A 23,385-nucleotide genomic window follows, 5' to 3' on the forward strand; every position below is an offset into this window, starting at 1 on the left:
AACTTACTATTTTAGAATGCTTTAGGCATGATACTATAATTATGGGAAGCAGAATCAAAGAGTGGGACCCATGGATTTATTGGAGAGGCTTCTTATCGTTCACCTTACACTAAATCCCAGATACCTGCTGCAGCAAAAATACCGATACTCTGATAAAAAGCAGTGGTTATAATATTTCAAATTTTATTTTCCACCGGTGTTCTCTGCATCGCTATAATATTTTCTTTTATTCATTGGCATTAGCAAGCCATTATGACAAAAAATATTAGTCATTAAAATGCTACCAGGGAAGATAGCTCTTGACAGTTTAATTTCAGAAACACGAATGAACTAGACTGTGCATTATGTCCAGAATGTTATCACATTTTCTGCACATGCACATTAAAACAATAAAGGAAACAAAGACTGCCTGGGGATTTAGAATTTGCTACAGGAGCAAATGGAGATCTCTCTTTTCTCGGTCGATGATTTCTCTCTGATAAGAAAGAGTCCTCATAATATTATATGCAAATTTGAAAGTGACATGCTGAGGCAGTAGTGAAGGGTTCATCCTTTTGGCAACTGACCATATTTCCATGTTCATAATAATAGTCTCCATAACACCTTCTCCCTTCAGATGTGGTGATTCAAATGAATCTCCATTTGTTCTCAAGGTCAGGACTAGTGTGCTAGTTTAGGAGAATGGATGTTGTAGTCTTACATATCTGGAGGCTGCAAGGCTGCTCTAAATTTTTCTTGGAAGCAAATTATAGGAAGTATAATTGCTGTTCATTTGGGGTTATAACATTGTTTTGCTCCTTTGTCTTTTTTTCCTTCTCTACCACTGTATTTTCCTTGGTCAAAACAACAACAACAACCCCTAGTTCCTAAGGAATATAGCCAATGTAAAAATATTGTGCTGGATATAAGCAAAGGGTCACTTGGTCCAGCCTTCTGTTCTCACCAGATGCCTTTGGGAAAATCAGAATAAAGGCTTATGCTATCTCATGAACTGATATTGAAAGACCATTAATTTCAATGCAAGCAGTATTAATTTGGGGATTAAGAAGGAGTGTAGGGGAAGAGGTAATTGGAGTCATGGGACAACCCCCCATTTTTCAATGCCTTATAGTCATCTTCCCTTGGATATCTTCAACTGCAGCTTTCCTTATTGTTAGGAAACGGGCCAGATTGGGATGGGTCAATCTATTTGCTATTTCTTTCAGACAGAAGAGGGAGACAGACACCCAGACAGACATTAGGTATCATGTTACCTAATTTAATGAATGTGGAGTTCACTCTCTGTTTATATACAGTAGCTTTTAAATAGTGTTGAAATATATAGCTTTGAATGTGTTTTATCTAAAAGTTACCTGTGTTAAGAACCACATGTTGGGTTCCCTCTTCATGTTATCAGTGGCTAACCAGGCAACCAACAGAGGTGCCTGCCAGATTCTAGAGCAGTGGTTCTCAACCTTTTTAATGCTGCGACCCCCAACCCGTCGTAAGTCGAGGACTACTCAACCGGTCGTAAGTCGAGGACTACTCAACTGGTGCAGCACCGTTTGCAGAATGGGACTTTTGGCGGGCTCAGCAGGGCAGAGACAGCCTGGACAATTCCTATTGGCTTTCCAAGAGAGTCTATTCTATTAGCTTTCAAAAGCCAATAGAATAAAAGGGAGTAGCACAGCTAAGAAAAAGGGGGAAAAAATGACGGACTGCGTTGTTTGGCGAAATGGTCATTCGACCCCAAATGGGGTCCCGACCCACAGGTTGAGAACCACTGTTCTAGAGGGTTAATAAATAACACAGGGAGGAAGGGAACCTTGTTATCTATCTTAGGCTCTATTCTAGCCAGCATTAGCTGCTTTTGAATTATTCTAGATTATGCAGCTGCCACTCCTACTCAACCTGTGCTTCCTGAACCACCTGCAGCCTTCAAAGCTTTACTGCTTATCTATTTAATAAGAGGATAGCAATGTTTTCTTGTATTTAGCAATAGCAATAGCACTTAGACTTATATACTGCTTCACAGTGCTTTACAGCCCTCTCTGAGCGGTTTATAGAGTCAGCCTATTGCCCTCCAACAATCTGGATCCTCATCTTACCAACCTCAGAAGGAAGGAAGACTGAGTCAACCTTGAGCCGATCAGGATTGAACTGCTGGCAGTCAGCAGAGTTAGCCTGCAATGTTGTATTCTAACCACTGCATCACCACACCATTCTTCTTATCACAGCTTCATTTTGGAATGCATGATCAGCAGTCAAGTGGCCCCTGGTTCAAAAACAACATTGTGAACCTTGGTTTTGGAACTAGATGACTGAGTCTTTCTAAAATCATGCCATGTGGAACCAGGCTGTGAAGTCTCCCTAAGATTCACCATTTTATCTAAACTATTAGGGTCACATATTTTTGCTTACAAAATTGAAAATTATATACTGTGTGTATGCATTATAAGGTAAAAAACCAAACCCATATATTAGCAAAACTGTTCAATCTGGTTTGAAATCTACCAAACAGATTCTCCTGTGACGGTTGATATCAACTGAAAGCAGCAGAGTACATAAACATGTCTGGTTTGTATAGGGCACAGGTCGGCAACCTGCGGCTCCGAGCCGCATGCGGCTCTTTGAGCCTTCCCCTGTGGCTCCCAGCCTCCTCTGCCTTTGCAGAGAGAGACAGAGACAGAGAGAGGCAATTGCGCTTCCCTGCTTCTCTCTCTCTCTCTCTCTCTCTCTCTCTCTCTCTCTCTCTCTCTGTGTGTGTGTGTGTGTGTGTGTGTGTGTGTGTGTGTGTGTGTGTATATATACACAAGAGAGTGCACTCACAGTGTTCTCCGAGGAGCTGGAAAGCTTTCTGGACGGAGCTCCTCCCTTTGCTGCGTCTCTGCAGGAAGCAGGAAGGGCAGGAGAGAGCTAGCTAGCCCAGCTAGGCTGACTCAGGAATTCTGGGAGTTGAAGTCCATGAGTCATAAAAGAGACGAGATTGCCCACCCCTAGCTTGTTGGACAACAGCTTGAAGCTTGCCAGGTGAGCAGCAGATAGGAGGGGGGGGGAGAAAGAGAGAGAGAGGGAGGGAGAGAGAGAGAGAGAGAGGAAAGAGAGAGAGAAAGAAAGAGAGTGGGGGAAGAGGAGTGGCAGACCAAGGGCAGATAGGGAGGGAGGGAGGGAGAGAGACAGAGAGAGAGAGAGACCCTTTTGACATCTAAAATGAAGATAACACTGTATATATCCTTTTTTTACCTGTGTGTGTATGTAATTTTATTCTCTTAAAGCATTCTCTTGGTGATCATTGTTTTAATGGTATGGATATTCCCAAGAGTCATATTTTTACTTTTATTTTTAATGTGTGTGTGTGTGTGTATGTATGTATGTATGTATGTGTGTGTGTGTATTACACACACACACACACACACCTATAATAAAGGTAAAAAAGGATATATGCAGTGTTATCTTCATTTTAGATATCAAAAGCGTTTTGCGGCTCCCGGTGTTTTGTTTTTGGTGGGAAACAGGTCCAAGTGGCTCTTTGAGTGTTTTGGGTTGCCTACCCCTGGTATAGGGAAAATGTTCACAAAATTACACATTAGGCTATGCAGTGGTGGGATTCAGCCAGTTCACACCACTTCAGCAGAACCGGTAGCTAGCTTTTTGTTGCCCAGGCCCAGAATGGACTTCCGGAAGGGGCATCCACACAGAAAACCAGTTGTTCACATATTTGAATCCCACTACTGAGGCTATGGTCACAAGAGAGGGGTGTCTGGGCAGGGGAGAAACAAGGCATTCAAAAGAGTGAAGATGGCCTCTGTGCCTGCTGAACTGAAATCCTACCTTTTTTTATATGTGTGTTGCATGTGTGAACTATATTTAAAAAAGAGAAGGATGTTCAATCATGTAGTCATGGACACCATCTTGACTTTTTTTTTTTTACTCTCCTGCAGTTGCCCTTGTAATAGTCTGTCCCTTCATTACCCCTGAATTGTATCTGAAGAGGGATGAGGGGGAAGAAAGGAGAGGAGAGAGAAAAGAGTAAAGGAGGGGAAAAGGAAGTAGGAAGGTTGGAGGAGAAGAGAAGTGGGGAGAAGTGGTGAAGGAAAGAGAAGAGGAGAGGAAGAAGAGGGAAGTAGGGAAGAGAAGAAAGAGAGAAAGAAGGTAGAGAAGAAGGAATGTGGATACAGTGAAAGGGGAAATGGGCGAGCAACACCAAAAGTCATGTGTATGTATTTATTTCATTTTATCAAAAGTATCTTATATATGAATGTAAAAAGAATGTATGTTAACATCTGATAAATATCACGGTATATGTATGGGGGAGAGTTTGGAAAAATAAAAAAATATTAGTAATAGCCTGTCCCTTTACTGCATTGCTGTCATTCAAGATCTGGCAGAGGCAGCAGGACCAGCACCCCACTTCTGACTGGAGCTCAGCTTTCACAAAGAATGAAAATCCTGTCTCTCAAACCATCCCACTGCATCTCATTTTAAATGCTGGAGACAACCTAGCAACCTTCCCTTCACAAACTGCTTTAGACAGGCAAATAGCTTTCTATTAAATATTGTTGTGGTTGACTAGATTGCAGAGATCTCCCGTTTCCCCCTTTAAGCCTGACCTTAATATTTTATGTATTGTTTAAAGGATAATGTTCCAGGCAGAGGAATCTATGAGGCAATAAATGAATTGTGCAGGTAATTAAATGACGAACCAAAGCCAGAAAATACTGATAACCATAAAAACCATTTATTTTGACTGTACTCCAAAGCTATGAGCAGCAATTATTGTATGGGGGAAAGAAGATTGAATGCTACAGGACTAAGTGAAAGCCAGAATGAAAACGGCACATTTGTGGCATACAAGGAACTGAACTCAAATTGTGTTTGTTGTGTTTTTCTGCCTTCAGAAGAACACTTTGAAGTCAGGTGAAAGACATGTATGACTATTATGTTGAGCCACTAAAAGTCTTTTTTAATGAAGTCCTCAAAGCATTTAATGCATTTTACAATTTGGATTAAAAAAAACCCAATGACATTATAAAGTTTAAATTTCACAGTCTCCTTTGCCAGCACATTCTAAGAAAGACTCTGTATTTGGCAGACCTGGAGATGACATAGAAAGAAAAAAAACAACCCCTATCTCTCAAATCATATTTGCCTAGAATAAATGGCAGAAGCGAGGCCTAACATGCATAACACAAATGCTTTTGAAATTAGATTTTTTTTTACTTTAACAAAAACACATTTCACAGAAAAGGCCAACAGTTATGCTGAATATCAAGAAATCTCTCTCTCCCCCCCCCCCCGTACACAAACACAGATACACTATGGAAGAGAGCAGAAGCAAAGGTTTTGTTATTTTGAATCACTGCAAAAATAGTCTTACTTCATCCTCCAGCAAAATTCATGTACTCCAATTGCCTACATTATTTTTAAAAGAATTTAGCACACTCTTTTTCTCTTACACACACACACATCACAAACCTTCCCTTCTGTTTCTTTGTTGTAATCTTTATAACTCTTTCTGTTGTTCCAGACAGCCCTTCCTCACTAGTGCTACTTCTTCTTCTCCTCACTAAGGTGTGTCCCTCTGACTACTCTTCAATTCATTCTCATGTCTGCACGCCATTCCAAACCAGGCAGGACAAGATCCTGCTACAATACCCTCTTATCCATAAAGCTGACCCCAGAAATCCAACTGGTTTCTGTTTCCTGAGGCTGCGACCCTTGAAAAGCTTGACCTCGATCTTGAAAGTCTCCCAATTAGGTCTCCCGCTAAACTTATACCTAATGTATGGTACTTAAGACAGAAATACTTTATAGCTCCTTTTCACTTCTCTGCCTTTCCAACTCTGCACTCAGGAATCTTTACCTTAATTCCCTGTGTTTTCTCCTGCAGCAGGGCACTCTCTTTCTCTGTTCCCAGATAGTCCCTTATAATGGATGGCTGGGAAGAAGTTTCTATGAATCTTTCACACCCCCCCTCCATTTTTTTCACTTGAAGAGTGCAATGTCTGTGACAGGTGAAGTCATCCTCGGTTAAATTCCTTTTCCTTTCCTGAAACTGGCATTAGTTCTATAATTGACAAAAAATACGGGCAAGAGAATTTAAATTAGGTGGCAGCACCTAGCTAACATTGGCTCATCTCAAAAGCTAAGCAGGAGCAGATCCAAAATTCTTTTGGTAGGAGACCCCAGGACTGGGGCCAGTTTGAAAAATGAACACTATGCAGGAAGAAACCAATGACAAAGTACTACCTTATTATTGCCAAGGAAACTTTATGGAAACACAACTCAAAGAAGATTTTAATTATATGATAGTATCTATTCTTTCTCCTAGCTTTGAACTAAACACGTTTTTAGGAACTTAGAGCTGGAAACTACCATGCAGCAGAACAGCCAAAACTCTTCCCCATGTTGCTGCAATCAAAATGGGTTCCTAGATTCCCCCCCAAAAGCCCAACCCCGGTATATATTTTAGAAGTGAAGACTGAGAGTTCTCCTATATCACATCTGATCTGAGATGCAACTTAAATGTGTATGAAAAGAATTTTCGTTGCTGCAGAGCAAAATTGGTATGATAATCAATTGGAAATAACTTAGTGGGATCTTTTTTCCTTCCATTCAATCATATCTGATCTTTGGAGCCTGTCTGGAGAAGTCCCTACAGTTTTCTTGGCAAGCTATTTCAGAAATGGTCTGCCATTGCCTCCTTCCAGGGCTGAGAGAAAATGACTGGCCCAAGGTCACCCAGTTGGCTTTGTGCCTAAGGCAGGACTAGAACTCAGAGCCTCCCTGTTTTTAGCCCGATACTTTAACCACTACACCAACTGCCTCACTCTTGGAAGATTCATATTTTATTAGCTCTTAAACCTACCTGATTCCATCCGTCCATTTTCATATTCTTCTGGGTTTTCAGAAGTGTTATATTGTGGAAAAGGCTGGTTGCTGAAAAGATTGTCGCATAATAAGTTACGGCAAAGCTTTTTGAGGAATCGCAAAACATAACCAATACTGTTCACAACCGGGAGACTCAAGAGGTGTTGTTTTCCTTCAAAAGAGGCAGAAACTGATGGAGAGATAGAAAAAAAATGTAGGTAGTTGCAGTTCTTTCAGTATGACATGCAAAGCAGGCTGATGTCCATGGGACTGAGTATGGCCCTTCCCCATCACTGATATAGTGAAACTGGTCTATATCAGCCTAGTATGAAAGTTGTGGCAGGAGAATTCTTTGGGTTGGAGTTTAATGGTTCCTCAGTTTTGTCAGTTTTGATGGAAATAAAAAAGATGTCAGAGATCTTAAAAACAAATGCTATATTTTCACTCTTGCTACATTGAACTGAGTCTAATCAGAAACTTTGAACTGCCACTGCAGTCATGTTTACAGGAATTCAGCCTTAGCCGTACAAGAAAATAATAATAATTTTACTAAATATTACAAGCTGGCATGTTTTCAGAATTCAGCTAAAGTATTTTTTTTGTGTATATGTTTAGCTTTTTGTTCTTTCAGCATAGGTGCAAATAGGATCAAAATGCCCAGAGGAGAAATGAAAATGGAAACAGAATATAAATAAATGTTTCACTGTGGGATAAACCTTAGAATTGCACAATGTGACAAGTCTTGGTAGTGGAGTAAAATGGACTTAATGCAGAAGATAATTGTCAGTATTTCAAAACAACATTTCTTAAAGCATATTTCCATCTGTATTTTTAAAAGGATGATGTAAATATTGTGATTCATTACTATATTTCAGTAATGAAATAGAGACATGAAATATGGACATGAAACACTTCAAAAAACAGAAGCCGGTATCCTAATAGCCCAGTATTGTGTAATAAATATATAATATCTCTTAAAGAGAATATGATCTAATGGATAGCAGTTAGAGTGCTCACATATGATCATTTCATCAGAATAATGTATGTATGTATTTGATTTATATCGCATTTCATTTTCAGTCAGAAACTCCTAAGAGTAGAGGCAACATATCCTCCTCCTGTTTTACAACCCTTGAAGTAGATTGGGTTGAGAGAGAATGATTGGTCCAAAGTCACCCAGTGAGTTTCTGTGGCTGAGGGTAGATAAAATGGCTGTCTTTATCACAGCAGGTGACAGTACCTGTTTGACCTTAGTTTATGTCAACAAGCTGAGCAAAGTAACAGCTAATTAATACAGTACTTGTTTAGGATACTACCAAGAGATCCAAGGATTGTAATATAGAGAACAAACAAGAAAAGTACATGTTCATATAGCCACAAAGAGTCAAACTCCACTTAACGCTTTACCTTAAACCAGTGGTTCTCAACCTGTGGATCGGGACCCCATTTGGGATCGAACGACCATTTCACGGGGGTCGCCAAACAATGCAGTCCGCCATTTTTTTCCCCTTTTCCTTAGCTGTGCTACTCCCTTTTATTCTATTGGCTTTTGAAAGCCAATATAATAGACTCTTTTGAATAGAGTCTAATTCTATTGGCTTTCAAAAGCCAATAGGAATTGTCCAGGCTATGTCTGCCCTGCTGAGCCCGCCAAAAGTCCCATTCTGCAAATGGTGCTGCACCAGTTGAGTAGTCCTCGACTTACAACCGGTTGAGCAGTCCTCGACATATGACTGGTTGGGGGTCGCAGCATTAAAAAGGTTGAGAACCACTGCCTTAAACAATGACATATTATAAATTTGGAATCACCTAATTATTAACAAACAGGCATGGGGCACAGAAACAAGTTGAACAATGAAATCAGGTGGATTGGAAATGGAAAAAATACTGACTCTGTTCACATGTTTACATGAATGTATGACAACTCAAAGTGGAGATGAATTTCCATTGGTGAACAGTTTTTCAGACTTGGCTCTACTTATCCATTTATTAAATTCATATGCCACCCATCTCTCCTAGAGGACACTCTAAGCAACTTACAACCAAACCAGACCTGCTCAAATATGGAATGGATGCATTACAGGCATAAAACAAAGCCCTACCAACTCTATTCTTAATCATTTTTATCAATGAATGCTGAATAGAATATTATCCAAGGCCCATGGCCCTTGTTAGCACTGTCTCCAGTTTTACCTGACACCATTTCAGCGCCATAGCCCTGCTTGACAAGAGAGAAGACAGTCTTTTGCTGGTGGGCACAATCAATGCATGCCTGAACTGCCTGCTGTAACACCGTGGAAGGTCGTTCAGGTCCAAAGTGATCTGGGAGTTGCTGCACTCTCTTTCGCTCAAGGTACGGCCCCACATTCGCTTGCTTGTTGACATAAAGGCAGACTGCAGGAAGGGAAAAAATCCTTGTTATTGTCCAAAAAGATCTCTAAAAACTTCATAAAACATAATTTCCTTTCTGTGTCTCTAATTTGGTTTTGTAAACTGGAGATTCAGGCCTTTGCAGACCCCATGTATCTGGCATCCTGTTGAGAAATGCTTCACTGGATGACTATACAAATATGGATTTGTTTCCAGAGAACAGAAGTATTTCCAATCATAGTCAGAAATTTAGGCATATAGAATGAGCTGAAAACCCTGGTTCTATATAATGAAGAAAATCATGAGAATAAAATATGAAAGAAAGCAAGAAATCAAATTGGTTAAAATTTGATAAAATGAAGTTTTTTTTTAAAAAGTGACTCTTTCTTCATCCATGTTTCTCTAATTATCCCAGAGGTCAACATAAAGACTTTTACTGAGTCTTCCATCATATCTTATATTCCATATTACTTGGGTTTAAACTTTGAGTGCAATTTATTACCTTAATCCAATCTATTATGTAGTTGCACAGATTAATAAAGTAGCTTGTAATATCAATATTGGGTCTTTTCTGGAACAAAAATGCTAACGTTTGCTATACCAGAACTTTTTTCTTTTAAGAAGGATACTCTATTGTATGCAGGTCTATCTATGATTATGTCTTAACAGACCTGGTCTCAGTCATATTAAAACAAGACACATTATTATTGCTGGCCACAAAAGTGTTAGAGTTGTCATCATTCAGAACATTTCTGTCATCCTGTGACAGAAATTAGAAAGGTGACAAAGAAATTATTACATAGCAAAGAAGATAGATGTGCAGTGCTGTGGATAATACACAATTATTATAACCATAATAAAAATGTAGTACTTGAAGTGTTAACAGCTACTCAGACTTGACAATAAAAAGTCTCAAAGCATTTTATTCTAGTTAAATGGCAATAATAGCATAACATAGCTCCATAAGCCACTGAAAGCATGCATAACAAAGCAGAAAACATAAACAAAGCAGGAGACCCCATTGTAAGCACAACTGAGGAGCGCAGATGGCTTTTCTAAGTTTTGATGATGAATCTATTCATGAAAAAGCATCCATATTTTACTTTCAACCTGTGGCACAGAGTTTCTTAAATCAAAGTCAGTACACAAGTTGCTTCTGCGCACCTCTTTTTCTATTATGTACCACCAAAGTAGCAAATAATACTGAAAACGAAAATAGAGGAAAACATCAGTTTGGAAAGACAGCTGGCAAATTAACTGATAAGCTGTCTTGGGGCTCTCAGAAGGACAGGAAAAAAAGCTTTCTTAAAAACCCTGGATGTAAAACAAGGCTTTCATTTTGGTGGATTTGATTCTACATACCTGTGAGGGCTTGTGGTGCTGCTGAGTTGGGAATTGTAGCCGCATCCTGGGGGATTGAACTAATATCAGGTTCTGGGGTGCTTCTTGGTGGGGAGATTGCTAAAGGAGTCATTAGAACACGAGATTTCAGCTGGAAGACACAACAGATGTTGGTCATGAATAAACATATCAAATCTATTCAGTTATACCACAACTTTGAGCTCTTTCAACTCCCCAAATTCTGTGACATGGCATTCTTTCCCTGATATGGAACCTAGAACCTCAGAGTTGGAAAGGAACTTGGAGGTCTTCCAATCCAAACCCCCACCACTCAAGCAGGAGACCCTACACCATTTCAGACAAATGGCTGTCCAGTCTCTTCTTAAAAGCCTCCAGTGATGGAGCACCCACAACTTTTGAAGGCAAGCTGTTCCATAGGTTGATTGTTCTCATGGTCAGGAAATTTCTCTTTAGTTCTAGGTTGTTTCTCTCCTTGGTCAGTTTCTATCCATAATTCCTTGTCTGGCCTTCAGGAGCTTTGGAAAATAGGCTGACCCTTTCCTCTCTGTGACAGCCCCTCAAATATTGGAGTACTGCTATTATGTCTCACCTGGTCCTTCTCTTCACTAGACTAGCCATTGCCCAGTTCCTGTAACCATTCTTCATATGTTTTAGCCTCTAGCCCCCTTATCATCTTTGTTGCTCTTCTCTGCATTTTTTCTAGAGTCTCAACATCTTTTTGATATTGTGCTGACCAAATCTGGATGTAATATTCCAAGCGTGGTCTAACCAAGGCCTTATAAAGCGATACTAACATTTCACGTGATCTTGATTCTATTCATCAGTTAATGCAACCTAGGATTGCACTGGCTTTTGGGATTTCTGTAGCACACTGCTGGTTCATATGTAAATGATTGTCTACTAGGATTCCAAGATCCCTCTCACAATTACAGCTATTGAGCTAAGTTCACCTAATCTGTACTTGTACATTTGATTTTTCTTGCTTAAGTGCGAAACCTTGCTTTTCTGGACAATGAATTTCATTTTGCTAGATAAGGCCCAATGTTCAAGTCTGTTGAGAGTTTATTAATTTATATAATTAATAATTAGAGAAATATGAGGAAGAGGAAGAAGATAGAAACAAATTGCATTTTAAGTTGCCATGCACAATACTACCTTATGGTGTAATTTGTCTCAGAATTTATTTCTTCCAGAATTTAGAAAAGGGACAGTGAGGAATCATCATCACTCCCAATGTGCATCTTAGTTGGAAAGTATCACTAACTTGCAATTACTCTTATCAATATAATTATTTTTATATATTATATACTGGGATACAATTTAGCTGCTACTAAGGGACCTATTAAAAGTCAGTTATGTAAAATCTACACGTTCAAAGACATATTTCCCCCTTTTATAAATGTCAGTCTGACACAGTGTGTGAGGGCCTCCAGGAATTACTCAAAACAGAGATACTGTGTCTAGTTAAAAACTATATGCTTATCCCAGTCCCTACATCCTTCTAAATGAAGTTTCGGTAAATATATTTCCACCATACTGCCACACGTGTCAATAAGTAATAGTGATAAAGCTGATATGATTAAATCCATCTGTTTTTTTTCTATAAATGATACAAGACATATGTCTTTGTAAACAACGAGCACATTTAGCAATTTCCTGAGACAGAATTGGGAAGCAAGTATGTAATTTATAGATGTGCATCCAAAGTTAAGATCATATTATAAGTTAAAGTAGGATAATATATCCAGGTTGGAGAAAATAAGTTTGAACCCACTGCAGTTTGGCAAAGACAATCTCTATTTGCAAATTGGAATGATCTGCTGCAGCTTTTTCTTTTATTGCTCTTAACTTCTGTTGCCATTACCCCTTGTTGCAAGAGTATGAATGAGTCTCTGATGAGTACAAATGCCATGCCCAACTACAGCTCTAGTTCAACTGCAGCCGAGTCAGCTGCAGATTCTGTAGGCCGTAATCAGCTAGACCAGTGGTGGTGAACCTATGGCATGCATGCCAGAGGCGGCACTCAGAGCCCTCTCTGTGGGCATGCACGCCGTCGCCCCAGCCCCGCCTCCCCCAATGGCCCCCTCCTCACCAGCAGCCCTCCTGGAGGAGAGTCACCCCCGGTTGTGGCCCATGTGGAGAAGCACAGCCAAGGTCATGGCAGCTGGGCAGCAGGTACAAGACTTCGCCCCCACGCCCCGCAGCATCATCTGCTGCGTGGCCGCCATGGTGCTGCAGGGCTGCCTGGGTGATCTGCCGCAGCAGGCCATGGAGGCAGTAGGTGGCTCTGTGGGGGGTGGGGTGGGGCAGAGTGGGTGGGACAGGAGGTGGGGTGGAGTAGGTGGGGCAGGGGGCAGAGCAGAGTGGGCGAGGCAGGGGTCAGAGTAGTTTTTGGGCACTCAGTGTCTAAAAGGTTCGCCATCACTGAGCTAGATCAAGGTGGGGAACTATGGCCCTTTTATGACCTGTGGACTTCCCCAAATTCTTCAGCCAGCATGGTTGGCTCAGGAATTCTGGGAGCTGAAGTCCACAAATCATAAAGGGGCGGTACTGTAGTTCCCCACCTCTGGTCTCGACTTTACTAAAGAGATTGGCCCCAGGTTGACTTTTATAGGCATACAACAATATTGCAGCTAAAGGGCTGCATGCTTTTCACTCTATTCCCACCACTAATCCCTCACATAATTCAAAATTTGCAGAAGATTTTTTTTATCAGTATCAGTTTTACCTAGCTAGAAATGCTGAGAACCACCAGAGAATACCATGACTTACTCCCTGAACTGCCAAATCTCCTTAAAGAATAAAAATGTATTCATTCGCATTCCATGCAAAAGAAAAAAAAAAGATACAACTAGTCCCCTCTCCTCCCATCCACGAATTCAGTGTGTGTGAATGCATGTGCCCTTGTGCCAGTGTTGACTCCTGGCAACTGTTTTGGATTAGCCACTGCAGATTTCTTGGTGAAGTTTTTTGGAAGTAGTTTGCCATTGTCCCTTTTCTAGGGCTGAGAGTGTGTGACTGGCTTTGTGCCTACAATATTTTTTCAGAATATATACAGGTAAAAGGAATACCTCTCTACATCTCTACTTAAGCTATTTTTGTGACAAATTACAATGCAGGGAAGGCTAGACAAATATTGGGTAAGATCCACCCAGAGTCAAGTAACTCTCCAGAAACTGGGACTTTATATCGTTCCATGAAAGAAATGGAGCATGAACAGCCTGAAATAAAGTCCAACACAGAACCTTCGTAACTGCACTTGGTTTTTCTGACTCCTTAAGCTTTATATTTCTTTTTTTTAAAAAAAGTTTTAAAAATATTTTCGTAACAATGCTATAAACCCACAAAGCCAATCCAAAGCAGTAAAGCGGGCGGGGGGGGGGAAACCTTGTCTGATTTAAACAGACTTTCACATAGACAATCAAAAGCAATGGAGAAGAAAATTGCATGTTAGAAGTTCTAATTTAGATCTGATGTAGAGTTTATAGAACACAGTAAATCAATAAATGAAATGATCTCTTTTGTCTGCCAAAATGAAAATCACCAGATACAAACAATCTGCCTTTGCATGCTTGTGCCTAACCTCATATAGGTTTTTTTTTAACTTATGCAACTTTAACCCTGTTTTTGCTTGTCCCTTGAGTCAACATACTCTGTCTTACACTTGTTCTCACATGTGTGCATACGCATATACAAATACAGAAATACTTTCTCTAGGAAGATAGTAGTAGTATTTTATGACAAGTCTAATCTCTCCCAAAATCTAAAATTTGCCACTTAGTGAATGGTCCAGACCTAGTGAATGTTCTATCAATGCAAAGTATATTTCCTTGATCTGGCACTGCCCAAATGGGCTACAGTACAATTTTCCTGACGCGCAAAGCTATACAGCCTGGTGATCAAGAAAGTGGCAAGTCAATGGTTCAATAAACTGTGGTGACCCGATGGTAACAATGTAGCATTGCAGGCTAACTCACTGCTCATTGCCAGCAGTTTGATTTTAACTGGCTCAAGATTGACTCAGCCTTCCATCTATCCAAGGTCAGTAAAATGAGAATCCAGATCATTGGGGACAATATGCTAACTCTATAAACCACTTAGAGAGGGATCTAAAAGCTCTATGAAGTGGTATATAAGTCTGAGTGCTATTGCTAATACATCTGGGCAGCCCCATATGAAAGCAGCCTCTTACTTCCTGGAATGCTGAGCTAGTCTTCAGGCCTTTCCCTGGGCATGTCTGCTCCTGTATTGTGAAGAGCTACAAACAAACAAATGTGCAGGCTCTTGGAAAATGGTAGGTCTGAACTCAAGATCTACTAGATACAGTGTTTCTCAACCTTGACAATTTTAAGGCATGTGGACTTCAACTCCCAGAATTCCACAGCCAGCAATGGGAATTCCACAGCCAAACCCAAAATGCAGAGCTTATTGGGTTTCCTGGATTAGGGGTTAAACTCAATAGTAGTGTCTTTCAACTGAGGCCTCAGAGTGGGCCCCTCTTTAATACGGATCATGAACTAGGATTCAACATAAAGACAAAACCTGATCTGAACAGACTAAACTGCGAAATTCTGAGAGATTGCATCTTTGAATCTGGACATCCCTAACTATTTCTATCCAATTGTCTAGTTGCAGTCCCATGTTGGCGCTTTTCAACTTAGCTTTCCTTGGTGTTTAGCAATGAGTTTAATCCTATTTTTCGGTTCCTGTTAGCCCTTCAAAGTGGACATCGTCAGGAAACATAGATATTAGAACTCTGTTGATATGGTCATAATAATGCAAAATATGGTTATAATATTGATGGGATTTGTCCTTCCCTCTCTCTTATACCAAAGAGAGTGAAGGCAGGGCAATCTTGAGTTCCTTTCCTGGCTAAATTTATGTTTTCATAACAGCTGCCACATATTTTCTTTTACTGTTCCTTGTATTTGCCCTTTCCACAAAACAGAGGCAAAACCATGCTTGGAAATAGCACAGGGAATGGATGAAAATCTTTCACTTGTATACCACATTTGCTAAAAGAAAATTTTGGGGTGGCTTCCCATAGTCCTGTGGTGGTGAACCTATGGCACATGAACCTATGGAACCTATGGCAGAGCCCTCTTTGTGGGCACGTGCGCCATCGCCCCAATCCTAGGCCTTCAGCTGGGTTTTATAAAACCTTTTCGCTTTAGGCCTCTGGCACCGTGTGCAAAAAAAAAAAAGGTTCAATCAATCAATCAACTTCTCACGGAAAAAAAAGATCTCACAAAGTTGGAATTGATTGATTGAACTTTTTAGTCCCACCCAGTCTGCCATTACCACACCCACCCAATGGGCCACACCCACCCAGCACCCAACAATACATAAGTGGGTTTTGGGTTGCAGTTTGGGCACTCGGTCTCTAAAAGGTTCGCCATCACTGCCATAGTCCATCAGCAGAATGAACAGGGAAGTCCCCAGATACAACAAGGAAGTATTGCCAAATTTTGAAGTTAGCAAACTAACCCACGTTGTCATCTAAATGTGCATTAAGGAAGCATCATACCACAAGTCCAGATAATCTAAGCCCAACACTGTTTATGTTGTACTTCACTGAAACAGAAATGTTTATCCATAGAAATAAAAAAACAAAAATCCAACTATCTGAAAAATGTTTCCTTGATAGAATAATATATTCTTGGAATTGTTATGATTAGTGTATGGCATTGTTACAGTAGCCAGGAGACTACAATGCAATTGCAGAGTAGTAGTTTGGCTGCCAAGGTATCAGCTCTGTTGTAGGAAACGCTCACGGGCATCCCATGGTGCGTCACAAGAGGGCGAGCTGGTTTCTCGTCAGAAAGAAAGACAAGTGGATCTTCCTGCACATCACCCAAGGCACCCTCCCTCCCCAGAGTTGCCTCACAAACAGATGCCACAACTGGGAAGGTTCAGAGGACAGGAATCTGACTGCCTGCACCAAGCACCAGCTTATTTTGGAGCTCACCTCAAACGTACAGTGCTAGAACTCGAACCGCTGGAGTGGAAACCATCTCCAGTGCCATTAAGCCATTGAGCCACGATGCCTCTTATATTCTTGGAAATGAATAAATCATTCATTTAGCTTTGGCCCTGAATAAAGACGTTTGGAAAATTATAAGTACTGCACACATACACACAAACATACACGTGCACCAACATTTCAGTGAAATACTGCAGCAGATTCACATTTGTCAGGAGGACTGTTCTTCAACCACAGTGGTACCACCTGATAATTTTAAAGCTTGGACTGGTTTAACAACAGATCCCTTTGGATAGCTATTATTTCAGTTGTGAATCACACATGGCTTACTTGACAATAAATGTAGCAGCAAATGCTCTCTGGAAAACAAATGCCTGTATATATTTCTATTGGATGCTCTCTGGTGCTGGAAACTGGGCAGAGGGAGAGGGAGCAGGAATGGAGGGAACAGAGACTATAGTAACATTTTTATTTTTTATTTAAATTATGAATAGACTGCTACGTGCTTTCCCCCAAGGATGTAGAAATCCCTCTCTTAGGTTGTTACGGACCCATTTAGCCCTCCCTTCGACTAGATTGCCATTCCTCCACCACTGACACTGGAAATCATTATGTCGGAGTGAAATAGGCTACTTTATTAAACATGGCTTCTCCACAAAAATAGCATTAGGTATGCATAAGCAGCATGGAGACGGTAGTGGTGAACAGACGGCTTCATAAATATGTAGATAAGGGGCAAAGTGTAATAAATCTGGATCTCCGGAGTGGTACTTGTGAAAAGCTATTTTAGCAAAACCTTTGAGAGCGAAGCTCAACATACAACTCTGTCATCTGAACTGAAATCTTTCCCCAAATTGGGATTAGATGATCTTGCAGTTTTAATCTTGATATATTTAGTTTACAAACAAAACGACAGCACAAAAGGCTACACACAATCACACACTTGCTCCAGTCAAGTGAGAGTGCAAGGTGGCAAGCCAAAAAAAACAACTTGTAGCAGAACCACCAAAATAAGTGCCTTCTTTTTGCTTCCAGGAAGACAATGTTTGGGAACTAAAGGGAACCATGAAGGCAATGGCAACAAACATTCATAGTGATTATTTACTGAGTTAAAAAGAGGGAAAATGTTATTTTTTTTTCAGCTGAAAAACCTGCCAAAAACTGGTGTCAAAATGAGTAAGCACTGATGCCTCGTATAATGCAGTTGCTAAATAAATTCACAAGGAAGAAGTAAAGCCACCTATTGTAAATAACACTGATACCTGTACAATTATGTGTTACAATGCAGCACAGAAATGCAGATCCAGAATCCAACTGTAACTGTAAACTTGTTTGCTTCACATTGTCCTCTGGTTATTTTGTAAAATGTTTTTTGTATTCCGAGAAGCCTAAGAATTTCTCTAATCTCCTGAACATTGAGCAACTAAAACAGTCTTTTTCTATCAGAAAAGCAGATGATAAATGCAATCAGGAATAAAATAAATAATGACCTATCAAAACAGAACTGGTTTTAGAAATTAAAATACTCTCAAAGTGGTAATCAAATCTGTATATAAAATTGACACTACCATTACCCTAGATAAAATCAGATTGTAGGAACAAGCTGATGAAATAATTAGGGAACAATTCCCTTTGCATGTGTTTCTGCTGATGTCTTTAATCTTCTTGTAAACTGTCAAGAATGGAAGACCTTAGAAATGGGAGAAATAAACAGATAAAATGTGGGCAATTCCAAGCTGGATGTCCTGCATATTTTAATGGTTATAATAAAACTACACTTTTGTTAAGGAATATTAATGGGGGTACCTTTTATTTTGTTACCAGTCCAACTCTGAGAGTTTCAATAGTCTACAATTCTTTCCAAGGTAGGTACGTAGGTAAGTAGGTAGATGATAGATAGATAGATAGATAGATAGATAGACAGACAGACAGACAGACAGACAGACAGACAGACAGACAGACTAAATACATGATAAGTATCCTTGAAGTTACTATGTTCAATATAAGTGTTCTGCAACATTTTGGATCATCATTTACTCACAACAATAAAACTCTCACCTACTTACTTGTTTTAATTTATGCACATTGCAATCAGAAAGATTCTTGGTGATTAACAATAGATCTATAACAATACAACAAACTCCACCAAATAATAAATTGAAAAGTGTGATATTTGATGCAATGTGATGAAATAAAACACTCAAAATATTGAGATTTTGTTTTTAAAAAGGGAAAAGAAGCAATTAGCACAAAACTTTACAGACAATAGAGGAGGAAACCAAAGTAAACAGTAATGCATATACTCTAAATGTAAGAGGTTTTTGTATCTGTATATTTCACATGCAGGAGTAGCATAGTCAAGCATCTTTTTAATCTTATAGATGCCCACAATCTGTATCAAAACTTCTTCAATCAAGAGTTGCTAGATATCATAACAGAAAGGGACAGTTCATTAGGAATGGAAAAAAAGTGGCTTATGACCATTTTCCATACTTATGACCATTGCAGCATCCCCACGGTCACATCATCAAAATTCAGACACCTGGCAACTGAGTCCTATTTATGACGATTGCAGTGTCCCAGGGGGGTCATGTGATCCCCTTTTGCGACAATCTGCCAAGCAAAATCAATGGGGAAGCCAGATTCACTTCACAACGATGCTACTAACTGAACAACTGCAGCGAACCAATTAACAGCTATGACAAGAAAGGTCATAAAATGGGACAATTTAACAAGTGTCTCATGTAGCAACAGAAATTTTGGGCTCATTTGTGGCCATAAGCCAAGGACGGCCTGTGCTCTTTCAGATTAGAGGATCGATTCTATCTCAAAAAGAAGCCAAGAATTTTTCAGCAGCACCTTCCATATCCAATTCATTTACAGCCAAATTAGACTATTACCAGATTTTATGTAGTGATTCAAACCAATTTCAAAACAATATGGTCTCTTATAGGTACCACATATGGTGATTTTTTGACGACTTTTGAATTGTCCATAATTATAAATGCAGAGATGTATAGAATGGATTGCAACAGGCGTATTTAGTTTTGAATTTGCTGCATTTTTAATGCAATCGCTCGGAAAAATAATAATGGAAAATGGAAAATTATGCAAAACTTAGGGATAAGAATTCATTCCTTCATTTCAACACTTTCCACGTACTGTATATTCACTTAAATATAGTATTCAGTATGAACACTATATCTCAAAATAATGTAGAGAGGAGTTTCCAATACAATACAAAAGAGTTATTGTTATGACAGAGATGCTTTTCTCCAAGAATTATCCAAGCCAGATATAAAAACTATTTTTTAGATGATAGAATTTCCAGAGAAATCCTTATGGACAGGATAAACAAATGTCTCTTGGACTATACCAGGGGTAGGCAACTTTGTCTCTTTTATGACTTGTGGACTTCAACTCCCAGAATTCCTGAGCCAGCATGGCTCAGCTTGGAAACCTCTCCCTTTCCCCTCAGCATGGCTAGCTCAGGAATTCTGGGAGTTGAAGTCCACGAGTCATAAAAGAGCCAAGGTTGCCTACCCCTAGACTATACTGTATACCAGAGTTCCCCCACATTTATGGCTTTGCATATCTGGGGGGGGGGAAGGGAGAGGGGATGGTTCCACACAAGCGACCAGCAAGCATGCGCTTACACGCAGCTTCATTTGTACAAGTGGCATGCATGCGCACCTGCCACTCATGCAAATGGAGCACACATGCACATGCACTCTCTGTTCATGCAGAGGATATGTGCATGTGCGCTGGCCAATTCCACGGCCCAGTTGCAATCTCCTCACAGCCCACTAGTGGGCTGCAGCCCACAGGTGGGGGACTCCTGCTGTATACAAATAACGCTGTCTTAAGAATCTGTGAGATTATATTTAAAAAAAATACCAGCATTACTGCAGCATATGTTTGCAGGTCCCCCAATATTAATTTTATGGTAATCCTTGCAGCTTTGTTAAAATAAAACAAGTTCAGAAGATGGATGTACTAGGTCACAAAAAGTCTTTCCATTGTTCTAATTGTCCTAATATTCAAGATCATATATTTTGTCAGAATAGGACACCCTGTTCTGTTCAATTTTACTAAAATGTAAAAGCTTTTATTATGAAATATATGACATTTTCTTTAGGATTTGATGTCTGAATCTGGCTAACTATTCTTTACCATAATACATGATCATAATTTAAATACTATTTACAATATTATTTACATTTTCCTTGTGTGATTGTATTTTGGAGTTTTCTCTTAAGCTAAATAAATCCACAAAAATGAAAAAATTTAATCTAGCACCAGGGTCATTGTTTCCTGTACCACAAAAGGAGAACGCTCTTTTGCTTATTTGTTTATTTGTTTATTTATTTATAAAATTTAAATTGTTTCCCATCTCACTGAAAGTAACTCAGAGAGGGGCTCACAACAAGCAGATAAAAAAACAAATATAAAATATAAACATTCATATTTATATTGGGATACAAAATATACAAACGGTAGGCAAAGAGAAAATAAAAATAGCCACCTCAACAATGGAACCACCTGAACCACCTCTGGTTCCCTGGATGTCCCAGGCCTGACAACATGGCCAAGTCCTGAAGGCTTTTCAGAATATCAAAAGGGATGGAGCTAATCTAATTTCGTGGGGAAGAATTTTCCATAAGGCGGGCATGACAGTAGAGAGAAATGTCTCCTGGGACCCACTGAATGAAGTTCCCGCTGTCAGTTTAATTCTCTGGACAACTCTCATTCTTAATGATTTGGGAATGGAAAGCGACTCTTCCTTCTACATGAATCTCTTAACCTTTAAAGTAGTATAGGAGTAGCATCCATCCTTGCTGATAAACAAGGAGCAATGTGAAAGCTATGGAGTCCCTTCATAGAAAAGATTCATCCAGTCAGCTGCTTATTATTTTTAAGCAAGCAGGATCAACCTTTTCTATTTCACACTGGTTTTAAAATATGGCCTAGGTTTAAATTCACTGCTAGTGCCTTGAAATGCCCTAGAGATACCTCTTATAATTATTTTCACTGTCCTAATGCAGAATAATAGTAACCTGAAAGGGATGCTATATAGAAGTCACAACCTGTTGTGTATCACTCCAGAGCACAGAATGTAGAGTAATTATGGTTCGTTGCAGTCAGCCAGATGTTCAGTCTGGATCTGGCATTTTTATCCACCTACTGAGTCCTTTCCAAGGACCTGGGATAGTCAGATGTTGATGTTGATGTTGTTAAAGGTATCACCGCAGGATGTAAGTTGTTCCAAGTAAAGCTGCCTTTTGCAATTGACTGATGGTGATTTTGTCAATGCCACCGATGTTCAAGTGGTGTTCCAGCTGTTTTGGGATTGCGTCTAAGGCACCTAGTACTACTGGTACTACCTTTGCTTCCTTTTGCCATAGTTGTTCTAGTTCTATTTTCAGGTCTTTATAATGTTATCTTCTCCAGTTCTTTCTCTTCTATTCTGCTGTCACCCGTACTGCCACATTCACTATCCAGACTTATTATTATTAATAATAATAAATGTATTTGCCTGAATTACTTTGACCCAATAATAAGAAATTATCTATTTATCACTCTCTCAATTTTTCCTTGAGTTTCCACTCTAGTTGCTATAAAATGTAAGAGAGAAAAGTTGTACCAATTACATTTTTTTAAAAAAAAATCCATATAAACAAGGAGCTTTGTAAAATCTGCTCAGTAAGATTTAGGTGCTAAAATAACTTACAGCCTCCATAATACTATAAAAGACAAGTTCCACTGTTCAGCCTTAGGCATCTTCATATATTAAAAAGTATCCATAGAAGAAAAAAATATGTATCTCAGGGTTGGACTGTGGAGTTTTTGGTGGTCTCTGAACTTGGTGGTTTCCTTTAGGTATTTCCTTATCTGACTAATATTAGCAGTAATAATGACTGTGGGGTTTGTTCTCTGCTTATATACACAGTGGTTTGCCCTGCCACTGTAGGTGGGGTATGTGGTTATAGCAGATAAGCAGAGATTAATACTAAACAATCAAGCAGAAAGCAATATTCTAATCAAAAAGCTATCAAAGAGGCAATCAGTAGACAAAACTAAGCAGATATTTTAATCAAGAAGTTACCAAGGAAAAACACATAACTCCATCTACACTGGCAGAGCAAGCTACTATATATAAACAGGTAGCAAACTCCCCTTTCACTAGCACTGATAATGCTACCTAATCAGGTAATGAAATGTCTGCAAACAAGCAGCCAAACTGACAGAGTACCAAGGACTCCATATATTAAAAAGTCTTCCTACAATGGAATGAGAAGTTAGTTTAGAAGTAACTCACAGTTTTTGAAGTCTGGATTTACCATTAAAATCAATGTTCTGTTATTAAATTTACCAGATATCACAGGTGGTCACATAAACTGATTCTCTAAATAAATATCCATACATGTTTTCTTTTTTTCTGGTCATCTTTACGTCTGGTAATTGTTGGAAATTCATAATAGCTCAGAATGTTTTTTTTTAAAAGGACACAATAAAAACCAGATGAAAAAGACAGAATTAATATCACATGTAAAAGTCTTGTAGTCTTGGCAAGCTTCCTAAAGATTAAAAATGATCAAGTCATGATCATGATTGGACTCACTTTCTAGATTGGATGCATATACATTAGTAACCTACTAGGGGTCTCCAACCTTGATAACATTAAAACTTGTAGACTTCAACTCTGAATTCCTCAGCCTTAAAGTTGCCAAGGTTGGAGACCCCCTGATCTAACAGACTTTGTGAAGGTGAAATCACAAAGCAACTAGAAGCAGAACACTCTATTTTTGATATTGTAAACA

At 39.4% G+C, this 23,385-nt stretch overlaps 1 protein-coding gene across 12 annotated transcripts in view; it reads right to left on the reverse strand.

The window, feature by feature from the left end:
- SCML4 (Scm polycomb group protein like 4) overlaps positions 1-23,385 on the reverse strand; it is an 80,588-nt gene that overhangs the window by 20,324 nt on the left and 36,879 nt on the right. For all 12 annotated transcript variants that reach the window (XM_039351126.1, XM_039351125.1, XM_039351132.1 and 9 more), the window contains 3 exons: positions 10,582-10,711; positions 9,043-9,243; positions 6,848-7,039 (listed from right to left, as the gene is read on the reverse strand). In XM_039351126.1, the coding sequence (XP_039207060.1) occupies positions 6,848-7,039; positions 9,043-9,243; positions 10,582-10,711 (523 nt within the window). The remainder of the gene's footprint in view (positions 1-6,847; positions 7,040-9,042; positions 9,244-10,581; positions 10,712-23,385) is intronic.

This window comes from Crotalus tigris, unplaced genomic scaffold (assembly GCF_016545835.1).
Source record: "Crotalus tigris isolate CLP2741 ecotype Arizona unplaced genomic scaffold, ASM1654583v1 scf7180000018371.15429387391:27106975, whole genome shotgun sequence".
Classification (NCBI taxonomy): domain Eukaryota; kingdom Metazoa; phylum Chordata; class Lepidosauria; order Squamata; family Viperidae; genus Crotalus; species Crotalus tigris.